The 16,558-nt window shown below is 51.9% G+C and overlaps 1 protein-coding gene across 2 annotated transcripts in view; it reads right to left on the bottom strand.

The window, feature by feature from the left end:
• The window catches only part of mycbp (MYC binding protein), a 49,497-nt gene extending 46,768 nt beyond the window's left edge, over positions 1 to 2,729 (bottom strand). The window contains exon 1 of one of the 2 annotated variants that reach the window (XM_072499869.1): positions 2,612 to 2,729. In XM_072499869.1, coding sequence (XP_072355970.1) covers positions 2,612 to 2,626 — 15 coding nt within the window. In that variant the 5' untranslated portion in view covers positions 2,627 to 2,729. The remainder of the gene's footprint in view (positions 1 to 2,611) is intronic. The other variant, XM_072499874.1, reaches the window with a different exon arrangement.
• Positions 2,730 to 16,558: the final 13,829 nt, after the last annotated feature.

The following is a 16,558-nucleotide window of genomic DNA, read 5'->3' as shown; positions in this document are numbered from 1 at the left end:
CCCCCCTCACCACCTCTCTTTCTGGCACCCCCCCCTCACCACCTCTCTTTCTGGCACCCGCCCTCACCCCCTCCCTTTCTGGCACCCCCCCTCACCCCCTCCCTTTCTGGCACCCCCCCTCACCCCCTCCCTTTCTGGCACCCCCCCTCACCCCCTCCCTTTCTGGCATCCCCCCCTCACCCCCTCCCTTTGTGGCACCCCCCCTCACCCCCTCCCTTTCCGGCACCCCCCCCTCACCCCCTCCCCCCTCACCCCCTCCCTTTCCGGCACCCTCCCCCTCACCCCCTCCCTTTCCGGCACCCCCCCCTCACCCCCTCCCTTTCCGGCACCCCCCCCTCACTTTCTGGCACACACCCCCTCACCCCCTCCCTTTCTGGCACCCCCCCTCACCCCCTCCCTTTCTGGCACCCTCCCCCTCACCCCCTCCCTTTCTGGCACCCTCCCCCTCACCCCCTCCCTTTCTGGCACCCTCCCCCTCACCCCCTCCCTTTCTGGCGCCCCCCCCCTCACCCCCTCCCTTTCTGGCGCCCCCCCCTCACCCCCTCCCTTTCTGGCGCCCCTCCATCACCCCCTCCCTTTCTGGCGCCCCCCCTCCCTTTCTGGCGCCCCCCCCTCCCTTTCTGGCGCCCCTCCCTCCCTTTCTGGCGCCCACCCCTCACCCCTCCCTTTCTGGCACCCCCCCCTCACACCCTCCCTTTCTGGCGCCCCCCCCTCCCTTTCTGGTGCCCCCCCCACTCACCCCCTTCCCTTTCTGGCGCCCCCCCCTCACCCTCTTCCCTTTCTGGCGCCCCCCCTCACCCTCTTCCCTGTCTGGCGCCCCCCCTCACCCCCTTCCCTTTCTGGCGCCCCCCCTCACCCCCTTCCCTTTCTGGCGCCCCCCTCACCCCCTTCCCTTTCTGGCGCGCCCCCCTCACCCCCTTCCCTTTCTGGCGCCCACCCTCACCCCCTTCCCTTTCTGGCGCCCCCCCTCACCCCCTCCCTTTCTGGTGCCCCCCCCACTCACCCCCTTCCCTTTCTGGCGCCCCCCCCTCACCCTCTTCCCTTTCTGGCGCCCCCCCCCTCACCCTCTTCCCTGTCTGGCGCCCCCCCTCACCCCCTTCCCTTTCTGGCGCCCCCCCTCACCCCCTTCCCTTTCTGGCGCCCCCCTCACCCCCTTCCCTTTCTGGCGCGCCCCCCTCACCCCCTTCCCTTTCTGGCGCCCCCCCTCACCCCCTTCCCTTTCTGGCGCCTCCCCTCACCCCCTTCCCTTTCTGGCGCCCCCCCCCTCACCCCCTTCCCTTTCTGGCGCCCCCCCCTCACCCCCTTCCCTTTCTGGCGCCCCCCCCTCACCCCCTTCCCTTTCTGGCGCCCCCCCCCCTCACCCCCTTCCCTTTCTGGCGCCCCACCCCTCACTCCCTTCCCTTTCTGGCGCCCCCGCCCCTTCCCTTTCTGGCGCCCCCCCCTTCCCTTTCTGGCGCCCCCCCCTCACCACCTCTCTTTCTGGCACCCCCCCTCACCCCCTCCCTTTCTGGCACCCCCCCTCACCCCCTCCCCCCTCCCTTTCTGGCACCCCCCCTCACCCCTCCCTTTCTGGCATCCCCCCCTCACCCCCTCCCTTTCCGGCACCCCCCCCCCTCAACCCTCCCTTTCTGGCGCCCCTCCATCACCCCCTCCCTTTCTGGCACCCCCCCCCTCCCTTTCTGGCGCCCCCCCCTCCCTTTCTGGCGCCCCCCCCTCACCCCCTCCCTTTCTGGCGCCCCCCCTCACCCCCTCCCTTTCTGGCACCCCCCCCTCCCTTTCTGGCGCCCCCCCCCTCACCCCCTTCCCTTTCTGGCGCCCACCCCCCTCACCCCCTTCCCTTTCTGGCGCCCCCCCCTCACCCTCTTCCCTTTCTGGCCCCCCCCCCCTCACCCTCTTCCCTTTCTGGCCCCCCCCCCCTCACCCCCTTCCCTTTCTGGCGCCCCCCCTCACCCCCTTCCCTTTCTGGCGCCCCCCCTCACCCCCTTCCCTTTCTGGTGCCCCCCCTCACCCCCTTCACCCCCTTCCCTTTCTGGCGCCCCCCCCTCACCTTTCTGGCGCCCCCCCCTCACCCCCTTCCCTTTCTGGCGCCCCCCCCTCACCCCCTCCCCTTTCTGGCGCCCCCCCCCTCACCCCCCTTCCCTTTCTGGCGCCCCCCCCTCACCCCCTTCCCTTTCTGGCGCCCCCTCACCTTTCTGGCGCCCCCCCCTCACCCCCTTCCCTTTCTGGCGCCCCCTCACCCCCTTCCCTTTCTGGCGCCCCCCCCTCACCTTTCTGGCGCCCCCCCCCTCACCCCCTTCCCTTTCTGGCGCCCCCCCCCCCCTCACCCCCTTCCCTTTTCTGGCGCCCCCCCCCCTCACCCCTTCCCTTTCTGGCGCCCCCCCCCTCACCCCCTTCCCTTTCTGGCGCCCCCCCCCCCCCCCTCACCCCCTTCCCTTTCTGGCGCCCCCCCCCCTCACCCCTCCCCTCACCCCCTCCCCTTTCTGGCGCCCCTCACCCCCTCCCTTTCTGGCGCCCCTCACCCCCTCCCCTTTCTGGCGCCCCTCCCCCGTGTGCCACCCCTACCCCTCTGCCGCCCTCCTCCACTGTTTTCAGCTCCTCTCTTCCAGCGTACCCGGTAATGCGCCATTTTCCTGCTGTGAACACCGTTCTGTACTGTCTCTTGCCGGAATTTGTTTCCATGACGATAAGGGGGCGCAGTCCGACTAACACCGACCAATCAGCGTGCAGACCCTCACCCGGACGAGCCAATCACAGCCAGCTCCCCCGGGCCCCGAAACATCCAATCAGTGTGCAGGGTCCTCCCGGAACAACCAATCAACGTGCAGAACCCCCCCAAAACAGCCAATCATAGCCAGGTCCCCTGCTTGGAACAGGCAGTCACAGCCAGGTCTCCTCCCTGGAACAGCCAGTTATAGCCGGGGGCCCTCCCTGGAACAGCCAATCAGAGGCGAGGCCGGTTGCTGAGTGTCGAATGGCAGTGCAGGCGGATGGCTGTCACACTGGGCGGGAGGCGGGAATCTCACCGTCAGTAATCTTCAGTCCTCAGCCGCCGGGTGTTAATGACATTCCTCTATGTGCCTGACAGGTCCCTCATTGTTCCATAAGCAGCCGGCCCTGCTTCAATCAGCACAGCACCTGCTAAACCAGGCTCCAACCTTTTTAAACACAATCACTTTTACACTCGAACTGCTGCAATAAGATCTACTCTTAAAACTTCGACTTGACTAAAATTCCCCAAAATGTACACTGTGCACAACACCCATCGATTCTCAGTGTGACATCTGTGCTTGCGCACTATCAATGCTGTCTGGATCGTGGTTTGTGATGGCCAGTCTCATACACTCCATCCATAGAATCCCTACAGTGCAGAGGAGGCCATTCGGCCCATCGGGTCAGAAACAATTCTCCGAAAGAGCGTCCAACCCATAAGACCATAAGACATGGGAGCGGAAGTAAGACCATTCGGCCACTCGAGTCCACTCCACCATTCAATCATGGCTGATTTCAACTCCATTTACCCGCTCTCTCTCCATAGCCCTTAATTCCTCGAGAAATCAAGAATTTATCAACTTCTGTCTTAAAGACACTCAACGTCCCGGCCTCCACCGCCCTCTGTGGCAATGAATTCCACAGACCCACCACTCTCTGGCTGAAGAAATTTCTCCTCATCTCTGTTCTAAAGTGACTCCCTTTTATTCTAAGGCTTTGCCCCCGGGTCCTAGTCTCCCCTGCTAATGGAAACAACTTCCCTACGTCCACCCTATCTAAGCCATTCATTATCTTGTAAGTTTCTATTAGATCTCCCCTCAACCTCCTAAACTCCAATGAATATAATCCCAGGATCCTCAGACGTTCATCGTATGTTAGGCCTACCATTCCTGGGATCATCCAAAAGAACAAAGACAAAGAACAAAGAAATGTACAGCACAGGAACAGGCCCTTCGGCCCTCCAAGCCCGTGCCGACCATACTGCCCGACTAAACTACAATCTTCTACACTTCCTGGGTCCGTATCCTTCTATTCCCATCCTATTCATATATTTGTCAAGATGCCCCTTAAATGTCCCTATCGTCCCTGCTTCCACTACCTCCTCTGGTAGTGAGTTCCAGGCACCCACTACCCTCTGCGTAAAAAACTTGCCTCGTACATCTACTCTAAACCTTGCCCCTCTCACCTTAAACCTATGCCCCCTAGTAATTGACCCCTCTACCCTGGGGAAAAGCCTCTGACTATCCACTCGGTCTATGCCCCTCATAATTTTGTATACCTCTATCAGGTCGCCCCTCAACCTCCTTCGTTCCAGTGAGAACAAACCGAGTTTATTCAATCGCTCCTCATAGCTTATGCCCTCCATACCAGGCAACATTCTGGTAAATCTCTTCTGCACCCTCTCTAAAGCCTCCACATCCTTCTGGTAGTGTGGCGACCAGAATAGAACACTATACTCCAAGTGTGGCCTAACTAAGGTTCTATACAGCTGCAACATGACTTGCCAATTCTTATACTCAATGCCCCGGCCAATGAAGGCAAGCATGCCGTATGCCTTCTTGACTACCTTCTCCACCTGTGTTGCCCCTTTCAATGACCTGTGGACCTGTACTCCTAGATCTCTTTGACGATTTGGAGACCATCCGTGTGAATCTCCGCTGGACCCGCTCCAGTGCCAGTATGTCCTTTCTGAGGTGTGGGGCCCAAAATTGCTCACAGTATTCTAAATGGGGCCTAACTAATGCTTTATAAAGCTTCAGAAGTACATCCCTGCTTTTATATTCCAAGCCTCTTGAGATGAATGACAACATTGCATTTGCTTTCTTAATTACGGACTCAACCTGCAAGTTTACCTTTAGAGAATCCTGGACTAGGACTCCCAAGTCCCTTTGCACTTCAGCATTATGAATTTTGTCACCGTTTAGTCCCATCGTCCAGACCCATTCCCCATCCTATCCCCGCAGCCCCCATTGATCATGGCCAATCCACCTAACCTGCACATCTTTGGACTATGGGAGGAAACTGGAGCACCCAGAGGAAACCCGTGCAGACACGGGGAGAATGTGCAAACTCCACACAGTCACCCAAGGCCAGAATTGAACCCAGGTGCTGTGAGCCAGCAGTGTAAACCACTGTGCCACTGTACTGGCCATCAAATGGGCGTCTGAGGGGGGTGCGCTACTTGGACTTGGTAATTTTCATCTGGGAAAATGCCATTTCACAGAGATAAGTGGAACCAAAGTAGACCTTCACATTGGGTGCACAGGATATCAGAAGAGTGTAATTCTTTCTGTTGGAACTGATAGTTTTTTGCTCTTTTTAAGGTCCCTGGCTCCTCACTTGTCATTTTGTCTTCACCCAGCTTATTCCAAGTTTTAGCGCCTGCAAAAATATTGTTGCAAAGTCTTGAGGATATTTGGCATGGTTCAGCAGGCAATGAGCTGATTTGCTGGTCATTATGACAATCCCGGTCACAAGCATTTTCGGCCCAGTTCAACAGGCAATGACAATCGAGTTTTCAAAATTCTGGGATCAACCTGTCAATCACAATTGGCTATTTGGAGACCACGTGCTAAACAGTGAAACTGTAAATGATTGACGGAGTTAAGTAATCCCACAACCAATGGATCACATTTAAGTCCTGTCATGAGTGGAGGGAGGAGGCTCCACACATACCTCATCTTCAATCATGGGAGAGCCCAGATGTTGGTGCAAAGACAAGGCTGCAGGATTTGAAACCATCTTCAGCCAGTAGTGAAAAGTGGATGATCCATCGTGACCTACTCCTGAAGTCCCCAGCATCATAGATGCCAGTTTTCAGCCAAATAGATTAATTCTAATTCATATCGAAAAATGAAAGAACTGGAAACTGCAAGAACTATGGACCCTGATAATATTCTGGCTGTTATGCTGAATAGAATTCATAGTGCAGTGGGAGGCCATTCGGCCCATTGAACCTGCACCGACCCTCTAAAAGAGCACCCTACGTAGGCCCATCCCTTGCCCTATCCCCGTAATCCCATAACCCCACCTAACCAGCATATCTTTGGATACTAAGGGGAAATTAATCATGGCCAATTCACCTAACCTGCACTTTTTAGGACTGTGGGAGGAAACCGGAGCATCCAGAGGAAAACCACGCAGACACGGAGAATATGCAACTTCCACACAGGCAGTTACCCAAGGCCATAGTTGAACTCGGGTCCCTGACGCTTGTGAGACAGCACTGCTAACCACTGTGCCACCGTACCGGCCCCAATATTTGTGCTCCAGGATTAGCTGCTCCCCTACCCAAGCTGCTCGAGTACAGCTACAACCCTGGCACCTAGCCTGCAAGGTGGAAATTTGCCCAGGTTCTGTCCACAAAAGCCAGGACAAATCCAATCTGGCCAATGGCAAATGGACGGTCTCATAAACAGTGCTATCAACCTCCTCATCGATGCTCAGTTTGGGTTCCGCCAAGGCTACCTGGCTCCTGATCTCAGTACAGCTTTGGTCCAAACATGAACTAAAGAGCTGAATTCTAGTGATGAGATCGGAGTGACTGCACTTAACATCAAGGCAATATTTGATCAAGTGTGGAATCAAATGAACATTAGCAAAATTTAGGTCAATAGGATTCGGGGTAAATTCTTTACTATTTGGAGTCATGCATAGCAGAAAGCAAGATGTTGATCCTCGCACATTTAAGAAGTATTTAGATGAGCACTTGAGACACCAAGCACACAAGGCTACAGGCCATGGGCTGGAAAATGGGATTAGAATAGATAGATGCGTGAAGGCCGACACAGACATGATGGCCGAAGAGTCTCTTTCTGTGCTGGAAAAAGCTCTATGACTTTGTTCTGAAAATCCAGTTGGTGCATACTACTGGGACGTATCTGTATTCAGTTTAATATTTGTTTATAGAGTGAAACATTATAAGCCTCCTAACTCAACTCATACTCCACGAGCCCCCAGAGAAGATCGATGAGTGATCCCTCGTGGTCTTTGTGAGGGTTTTCATTTCTCGCCCCACCAGATCCAGATCCAGATCCTCTCCTTCACTCCCACGACAATGAGGTCTCAGTCGCCTCCTCGCATGTGGCCTTGAGCCCACTGTTGTGTTATGTTATTGCAAGTAACATAAGCTGCCACTTGATGTACGCTCTGCTGAAAGATGCTCCAGACTCAGAAATAAGTTTAACGTACTTATTGAACGATTAACGATGCTCTGAAATGAGTTCGACACTCTACTAATCTGCCTCTAGTAACTCAGTCTATTCTGCTAACTGTACAAGCTTGCTCTCAACCATGTGCTAGGGTGTGATGTTGCTGTTCATCAATCCTGTCCTGCTCTCTTGGTTTCTGCCAGTGGAAGAGGCAGAGCCCGTGTGCCTTGTCCTTTTTATATGGGTCATGTAGTGCCCCCTTGTGGTAATGCCACCTCGGGGTGTCCTGATTACCCATTGGTTGTGTCCTGTTCTAATGACCCATTGGTTGCGTGTCTGCATGTCATGACATCTCTGGTGATCCCTCTAGTGGTTACTTAGTTGTAGTGTATTTACATTAACCTCTTGTGTATATTCGGTGATACATATCACTACATCAACCATAAGTGGAGTTGAATCTGGGGTCGTAAAACAGATGGGGTGATGCCGCTTCCTAGCTGAGTGTCAAAGGGCCACTGATGGGAGTTCTACCCCAATATCGATTTCCGCCTGCAGGTCCGTCACCGCAGTCTCCATGTTGGAGCCTGAGTCCTCGACATCTTGGGGAATGACTCTTGGCTGTACCATGGGTTGAGTCCTCTGCCTGGTGGTAGGTTCCAAGGATATTGAGGTTGACACCCCGCCCAGAGTAGTTTCCGTAGTCGAGGGTTTCCTGCTCCGAAGATGGTCCACTTGATTTTTTTACAGTCCTCTTCCTTGTCTTGACCTTATACAACACGGGGCCAGCCTTCTCTACTACCATTCCGGGGATCCAAGGGGACCAGTCTTCAAAATTGCGAACATAGATGGTATTTCCCAGCCTGAAAGTCTTGTTGGGTCGTTGGGTGTCATAACTTTTCTCGGAGTCTCCTGTTTTGACTCCACTTTCCCAACTAGGTTGGAAAACAGTAGATTCAGTCTGGTCTGGAGGTGTCGGCCCATCAACAATTCCATTGGCGCAACCCCCGTCATCACATGTGCTGTGGTCCGGTTGTTGGTCGAGCCGGCATTCTGTTTCTTCATGCCATTTTAAAATGTTTGGACCGCCCGCTCGGCCAAACCATTAGAAAATTGGTGGTAGGGCACAATTCAAATGTGCTTCAACCCTTTGGATTCATGAATGCCTGGAATTCCCGGCTGGCGAAGAGGGTCCTGTTGTCAGACACGAGGACCTTCGTATCCCATGAGTGCAAACTGATTGCCGGAGTTGCCCTATAGTGGCGGTGGAAGCTGTGGAGGACATCTGATGCACGTCGATCCATTTAGAATAGGCTTCTGTGAGGGCCACGAAGAGTCCAGCATGGGTTTGTAGAGTCAAACAGAAAGTAACTTTTATTTGCAACCGGGCAGGTTATAACAAGGTGTTGACCATGATGAAAAATATTGACCCCATAAATGGCCCAGCAAAATCCACTTGCACCCGTACCCAAGTCCTCCCTGGCCATTCCCATGGGTGTAGCGAGGCTGATAGCAGGAGAATGACATTGTTTCACCAAACTTTCAATGTCGGAGTCAAGCCGAACCACCAGGTGTAGCTCCGATTTGGATTGGATTTGTTCATCGTCACGTGTACCGAGGTACAGTGAAAAGTATTTGTCTGCATCCAGTCCTGACAGATCCTACGGAAGCTAAAGAAATTTGGCATGTCTGTATCGACTCTCACAAACTTCTACAGGTGTGCGATAGAGAGCATCCTATCCGGCTGCAGCACAGCCTGGTATGGCAACTGCTCAGCCCAAGTTCGCAAGAAACTGCAGAGTGTGGTGAACTCAGCCCAATGCATCACACAAGCTTGCCACCCTCACATTGATTCTGTATACACCTCCCACTGCCTCAGGAAGGCAGACAGCATTATCAGAGACCCCTCCCACCCAGGCACTGCCTTCTTCCAGACCCTTCCATCAGGCAGAAGGTACAGAAGTCTGAAGACTCGCACATCCAGACATAGGAACAGCTTCTTCCCCACAGCTACAAGACTCCTCAACGACTCCTTCTCGGACTGATCTGTTCCCCGTAAGAACACTATTCACGATGCCCTATGCTGCTCTTGCTCATGTATTTGCTTTGTTTGGCCCCTTGTTCCACACTGTAACCAATCACGGTTTGTCGATGTACCATTTGTCAATGTTCTCTGTTGATTATTCTTGTGTCTACTATGTACGTACTGTGTACATTCCTCGGCCACAGAAAAATACTTTTCACTGTACTTCGGTACATGTAACAATAAATGAAATGAAATCAAATCAAATCAGATCATTCCATACATGAAAAAAAAATCATAGGGCATACACAAATACACAATGTAAATACATAGCCACTGGCATTGGGTGAAGCATGCAGGAGTGCAGTATTACTCAGTCGAGAAGATCATAGAATTTACAGTGCAGAAGGAGGCCATTCGGCACATCGAGTGTGCACAAGCCCTTGGAAAGAGCACCCTATTTTTTTAAATATAAATTTAGAGTACCGAATTCATTTTTCCAATTAAGGGGCAATTTAGCGTGGCCAATCCACCAACACTGCACATCTTTGGGTTGTGGGGGCTAAACCAACGCAAACACGGGGAGAATGTGCAAACTCCACACGGACAGTGATCCAGAGCCGGGATCGAACCTGGGACCTGGAGCTGTGAAGCAACAGTGCTAACCACTGCATTACCATGCCGCCATACCAATGTATGAAGAGATCAGTTCAGTCCACCAAAGGGTCATTCAGGAGTCTGGTAACAGCGGGAAAGAAGCTGTTTTTGAATCTGTTAGTGCGTGGTCTCAGACTTTTGTGCCTCCTGTCAGATGAAAGAAGTTGAAGGAGTGAATAAGCCGGGTGGGAGGGGGTCTTTGATTTATGCTGCCCACTTTCCCAAGGCAATGGGAGGTGTAGACAGTCAGTGGATGGGAGGTGGGTTCGCGTGATGGACTGAGCTGTGTTCACGACTCTCTGATGTTTCTTATGGTCTTGGGCCAGGCAGTTGCCATACCAGGCTGTGATGCAGCCAGACAGGATGTTTTCTATGGTGCATCTGAAAATGTTGGTAAGAGTCAATGTGGACATGCCGAATTTCCTTAGCTTCCTGAGAAAGTAGAGGCGCTGTTGTGCTTTCTTGGTCATAGTGTCGACGTCCTTGCGAACATCTTAATCTTGTAGACTCCTGGGTGACCACTGTGGAGCTCCTTTAAGATTGGGTGCTGGCCAGGGTGGGACCAACCATTCAAGCTCCCCATTAGATGATGCCAACTTTCAGTCTAAATTCTTGGTGTTTCGACAGAAAGGGCTTCAGTCCTTGAGGTGTTCTTGAATTCAGCCGCTTCGGATCACATGGCGTAGTTTCACCAGCATGGTGTCTTTCTGGGTCCACATCTGCATCTGTTTGGTGGACACGGGCAGGGTGTCCATAAAATCCACAATGACTTTGTGGGCAGAGGGTGGTACAGTTAAAGTGGGTAGCAGGTATTAGCTTGTCATTAACCAGTTGTATTTACTGTTTATTTCATGGTGGTTCTTGGTATAAATAAACAGTAATTGTATTTAAACTTACAAACCAGGTGACTGTAATTATTGGGCAGCCAAGGGGCAAAGAGTTGGGGTATTTTTATAAGAATTATTGGTTAATTCACTTGTGTTATGACTCCGGGGCATGTGGGGCTGAAATTGACTGCCCAGTAGCCCAGGGTGTCGTAACACTTTTAAAAATTAAACATAGAGGAACAGAGGCATAGGACCACTAATTAGTGTAAGCAACAAGAACAAAAACATTTATTAAACATGAAAAATTTATTGCAACACAATACATCATTACTTCTCTTTTAGTTCAACAATTCCACACAGGTTTTAAGATTGATACAGATGACATTTGAGGCCACAATGGTCTCATTAGCACAAAGTTAGTGTGTGCAGATTTCTCCTCGGAATCTCCTCAAAAGATTGTCATATGCGAGTTTCCAAACTCCACTCCGAAACAACACTTTAAAATTGTCTCTCGAAGCAATATATTTACTTAGCGGTTCGCATTCCAAACTCTACTCCACATTTTTCAAAGGGCTGTCTTTTGACCAGAGAGTGCCTGCTCCACTTTTAACACTGAATCCATTCCAGGATTTTGTACCAACTCCTTTAAATCTTTGTTGTCTTAATTGGCTTTCACTGTTACATAAAGTGTGATATCCAGCCAATACTTTCTTTCCAATTACTTTACAATTTGTTCACAGACGGTAGTAAGATGTTCCAAACTTTAGGAATACTTTAGAAATCTTTTTCTAGCATTCTCACTAACGCATTCCTCCTCAGTTTTGTCTGGGGTCCATGAACAGAATCCTGTTCTATTTCCGGGTTTCCGCACACAACCATCCCTTAGTCCCTCTAGAGCTTGCTTTTTTGCAGATTACTCCATTGTGCAGCTTTTCTTGTAGCAAAGCTGAGACAACTGGTCTCCCTCTCTAGCTTCTCCTAACAGGGTTGAGAGAGAGCTAACGACTGCTCCTTGACCTGTCTGCAGCTGTTCTAGCTTCCAGCTAAATACTAAAGAACAAAGAAAGCTTTTTGCTTTACCCTGCCAGGGCCCCTCGTTGATAAGCAACAACATTTACTTTACACGTCAAAGCTCTCTATAAACAGAACACAACAGAGCTGGAACTGTAACTAATACCACAGATACAAACATCTTTGTCCAACATGAAATTTAATTATAGGTTTTGTGGTAATACCAGGTATCGCGGTACCAGAGAGATGGATGACCATTGGCTAGACCCAGGAGTCTACCATTGGCTGATGTACATATACTCTGCCTCTCAGGGCGGAGCTAAGAACCGATGCTGTCCCAGCAGCCTTCACTTTCTGTATCGAAGCTGCTGGGGAACAGTTCTAGTAGATTAAAGCCTATTAGTTATGACTCACCTTGTCTTGAGAGTAATTGATTGCGCATCAGGTTTCTTTCAGGGACAGGAACATTAAAGTAAACCCACCTAAAACATGAAGTGCGATTTACTGGCCTTGTCGCACCCAACTTGGTGATGCGACGAGGCCGATGAATTTTGCGAGAGACCTCTCATGAAATTTGTGACATTTGAGACATTGCCTTTGGGTGGGTCGCCTAATGCCCTGCCGGTGGGTGGCGGCCAGTTGGGCAGTGGGGGATATGGGGGAGTGCGGGGTGCAGGTACCCATACGGCCGGCATCACTTTGCAAAACCAGGGCCAAGGTGGGTGGACAGTGGGGTGTGCAGCAAGATGGATGCCTTGCAGGCCGCAGCAATCGTGGTCTGTGCTTGGACACCGCTCCAGTCCCGCGGGTGGTCACCCCGGCCGCTCGACCTGTTCTCCTGTCACACCGGCCCTGGTAGGGCTCACCCCCCCATCCCCCATCTCAGCCAGCCCGGTCAGTGTCAGGATCAGCAACCCATGGTCACACCTCTCTATGTCCTCCCTCCTCTCTCTCCCTCATCAACCACAACACCGGTTTCATGATTTTTAAAAGCACAAGTGCGCTGTTGGGAACTTGGCCCATCGGAGGCGGAGAATCACGGAGGCCCCAGATAATACCAGGGAGGGCCCGCTAATGACATGCAAATGGTATTTACTGTACGTGCATTCTGGACCGCATTGACGCTGCTGTTGAGGTGAAGGAGATTGCGATTTGGCGTCAAATGGGCACCCTCCGTGAATTTAGCATCAGAACCTATTCTCCACCCAATGGTGTTTCGCAATTTTGGCATCAGCCAACGAAGGATCCTGCCCCCTATATCTCATCGAACTGGGCCTTCAGCTTGACATTCGCATTCAGGCCTTTACCTTTCTGGAGAGATACTTTATTTCACATCAAACTTTTCTTTTGGTGCGTGGTATGACTTCAGGTCTCTGCAGTCTCAAGAGAACAGCACACAGCAACAGAGAGAGTTAGCGCTTATAGTGGCCTTCTGGACAGAATTAGCTGGATCTTTTTGGAGAGAGTTATTTAGGTCGCTTCATCAGGCTGCCAGAACCAAAACTGAAACCAAACTCAACCTTTGGAGCCCTGAAAAACATTCGAAAGGGATCAAATCCAATCACCATCTATTACCGGGCAGAGCACAGCCTTTTGGTCCAATTCATTGGCTACCAGCCAGCAATCAAACAGAGTCCTCACTGATTCCAGCCGGTCTGCAATCACCAGTTTAATCAAGCACAACCTTCCGGATTCTTCTGTTTGAATTAAAATTACAATTGCTTGCTTTAAAGTCACAGGTCTATTAATCATCATAAAAGAAAGAGGAAATAAGGGAATAAACAGGAAGGACCCTTGATCCTTACATACCACCCCCCCACCGGCCTCTCCATTCCTGCATTGTCGTCTTGTAGTAGCATTGCCCCTACCCCCAGGTCACAGGCATCGGAGGCCATTTTAAATGGCCTGAAAAAGTCAGTTGATATGTCTGATCAACGCCTGTCAATATTTCCTTCACTTTTTTTAGTAAATATTTTATTGAGGCATTTATAATTTCAACATTTTAAACAAAGAGATCCAACACACACAAAAAACCCACAATAACATACCCCAACCCCCCCCCCCCCCAGCATAGACCCTAACTTTCCCAACCCTTATTCGTTACTTCCATGCCTCCCCACCCGCCATCCACCCTCCACTGCCGACAGTCAATTTTCCTTGAAGAAGTCGATGAATGGCTGCAACCTCCGAGCGGCCTCTGTAGTGAAACCTTTAAGGCAAACTTAATTTTCTCTAGCCTCAGAAACCCTGCCATGTCACTGACCCAAACACCCGCTTTTAGAGGCTCCGAGTACCTCCATCCCAACAAAATCCGTCTCGGGGCCACCAGGGAGGCAAAGGCCAAAATGCTAGCCTCTCTCCCCACCCCCCGGGCTTACGGATCTTCCGACACTCCAAATATTGCCACCTCTGAACTCGGAATCACCCTCCCTTACAGGACATCTGACATAATATCTGATGGGCCAACCCCACCTACCCGCGCCCCCGCTCAAGTAGGACTTTCTTCACCCTCGGGGCTTTCCCGACTCATATAAAACCTGAGATCGCCGCATTCATCTTCCTAAAAAATGCCTTAGTGATGAAAATTTGAAGACACTGAAACACGGACAACAATCTAGGGAGGACTGTCATTTTCACAGTCTGTACTTTCCCAGCCAAAGACAGCGGGAGCACGTCCCACCTTCGGAAGTCTCCTTTCATTTGCTCTATCAACCTGCCCAAATTTAATTTGTGAAGCTGACCCCAGTCTTTTGTCACTTGAATACCCAGGTACCTAAATCTCCCTCCCACCACCTTGAACAGCATCTCCCCCTATCTCCTCTCCTGCCCCCTTGTCTGGATCGCAAAAACCTCACTCTTGCCCATATTCAGTTTGTAATCTGAGAACCGGCCAAATTCCTCCAATATCCTCATAATTCCTACAATCCCCCCCCAACGGGTTCGTTATGTAAAATAGCAGATTGTTGGCATAGAGCAAGGCCCTATGTTCCACCCCCCCCCACCCCCCCCTCCCTCACTAACCCCCGCCAAATGTTTGACGCTCGCAGCGCCATTGCCAAAGCCTCTATGGCCAGGACAAACAGTAGCGGGGTGCGTGGACACCTCTGTCTCGTCCCCCATCACAGACTAAAATATTCCAATTGAACCCAGTTTGTCCTTACACTTGCCACCGGTGCCTGATATAGCAACCGGACTCAATCCACAAATCCCTCCCCAAACCCAAACCTTCCCAGGACATCCCACAGATATTTCCACTCCACTCGATTAAAGGCCTTTTCTTATTCCATGGCCACCACCACCTCGACCTCGTGCCGCTCCGCAGGCATCATTATTGCATTTAAAACATTTTTAAAAATAAATTTAGAGTACCCAATTAATTTTTTCCAAGGGGCAATTTAGCGTGTTCAATCCTTGCACATCTTTGTGTTGTGGGGGCGAAACCCACGCAAACACGGGGAGAATGTGCAAACTCCACACGGACAGTGACCAGTAGCCGGGAATCAAACCTGGGACCTCGGCGCTGTGAGACTGCAGTGCTCCCACTGCGCCACCGTGCTGCCCATCATTATTACGTTTAGGAGCCGCCTAATGTTGGACGTCAGGTGTATTCCCTTAGCAAATCCGTCTGGTCCTTCCCTATTAGCCCCGGAACACAATCCACTATACGTGTGGCCAAGATCTTTGCCAGCACTTTTGCATCCACATTTAGCAGGGAGATTGGCCTATACGACCCACAGCTCACCGGATCCTTATCCCGTTTCAAAATAAGTGAAATCGCTACCTGCGATAACATTGCGGGGAGCTCTCCCAGCTCCTTTGACTCATTAAAAGCCTTTACCAGAAGCGGCCCCAACAGCCCAGAAAACCTTTTATAAAGGTCACCCGGGTATCCATCTGGTCCCGGGGCTTTGCCCGATTGTATCACCCCCAAACCGTCTATAACCTCCCCAAGCCCAATTGGGGCTCCCAAATCCTCCACCAACTCCCCGTCTATCCTTGGGAACTCCAGCACTCCCAGAAATCGCTTCACCCCTCCTCCCCAGCTGGGGGTTCAAATTTATAGACTTTACTATAAAACTCTCGAAACACATCATTTACCCCCACTGGATCCAAAACCACCTTCTCCCCTGTATCCCTCACTTTCCCAATCTCTCGCGCCGCCTCTGGTTTCCTCAGCTGGTGCGGCAGCATCCTGCTGGCTTTTTCTCCATATTCATACACCGCCCCCTTTACCCTCCTCAGCTGCCCCTTCGCCTTACCTGTGGACAGTAGCCCAAATTCCAACTCCTTCAAAAACCCGACATCCAGAGACTCCGCATACCTCCTCTCCACCTGTAAAATTTCACCTACCAATCTGTCCCACTCCGCCCGCTCAGCCTTTTCCTTATGGGCCCCGAATTGAGATGAATTCCCCCCTAATAACCATCTTCAGTGGCTCCCAAACCACCCCCGCTGAAACCTCACCCATGTCATTGATCCCTATATATCTCCGAATGGCCTCCCTCACCCTCTCACATACCTCCTCCTCTGCTAGCAGCCCCACATCCAACCTCCATTCAGGCACTGAGCCTTTCCCTTGTTAACTTGCAAGTCCATCCAGTGCGGGGCGTAGTCTGACACCACTATTGCTGAATATTCAGCATCTACCACCTCAGCCAGCAGCGTTTTGTCCGTCACAAAGAAGTCTCTCCAGGAATATGCCTTTTGCACTTGGGAGTAGAACGAGTATTCCTTACTCCTCGGCCTCCCAAAACTCCACGGATCGACTCACACACCTCCCCCCCCCACCCCCACCCCACGCGCTTCATGAACTCCCGGAGCTCCCTTGCCATAGCTGATACCTTCCCAGACCTAGAACTCGACCGGTCCAGCCGTGGATCCAGGATCGTATTGAAATGTCCTCC

The sequence above is a fragment of the Scyliorhinus torazame genome, chromosome 1, assembly GCF_047496885.1.
Source record: "Scyliorhinus torazame isolate Kashiwa2021f chromosome 1, sScyTor2.1, whole genome shotgun sequence".
NCBI classification, from domain to species: Eukaryota; Metazoa; Chordata; class Chondrichthyes; order Carcharhiniformes; family Scyliorhinidae; genus Scyliorhinus; species Scyliorhinus torazame.
The sequence above is the reverse complement of the archived record's forward strand: the minus strand, read 5'-3'. Positions and strand labels throughout refer to the sequence as shown.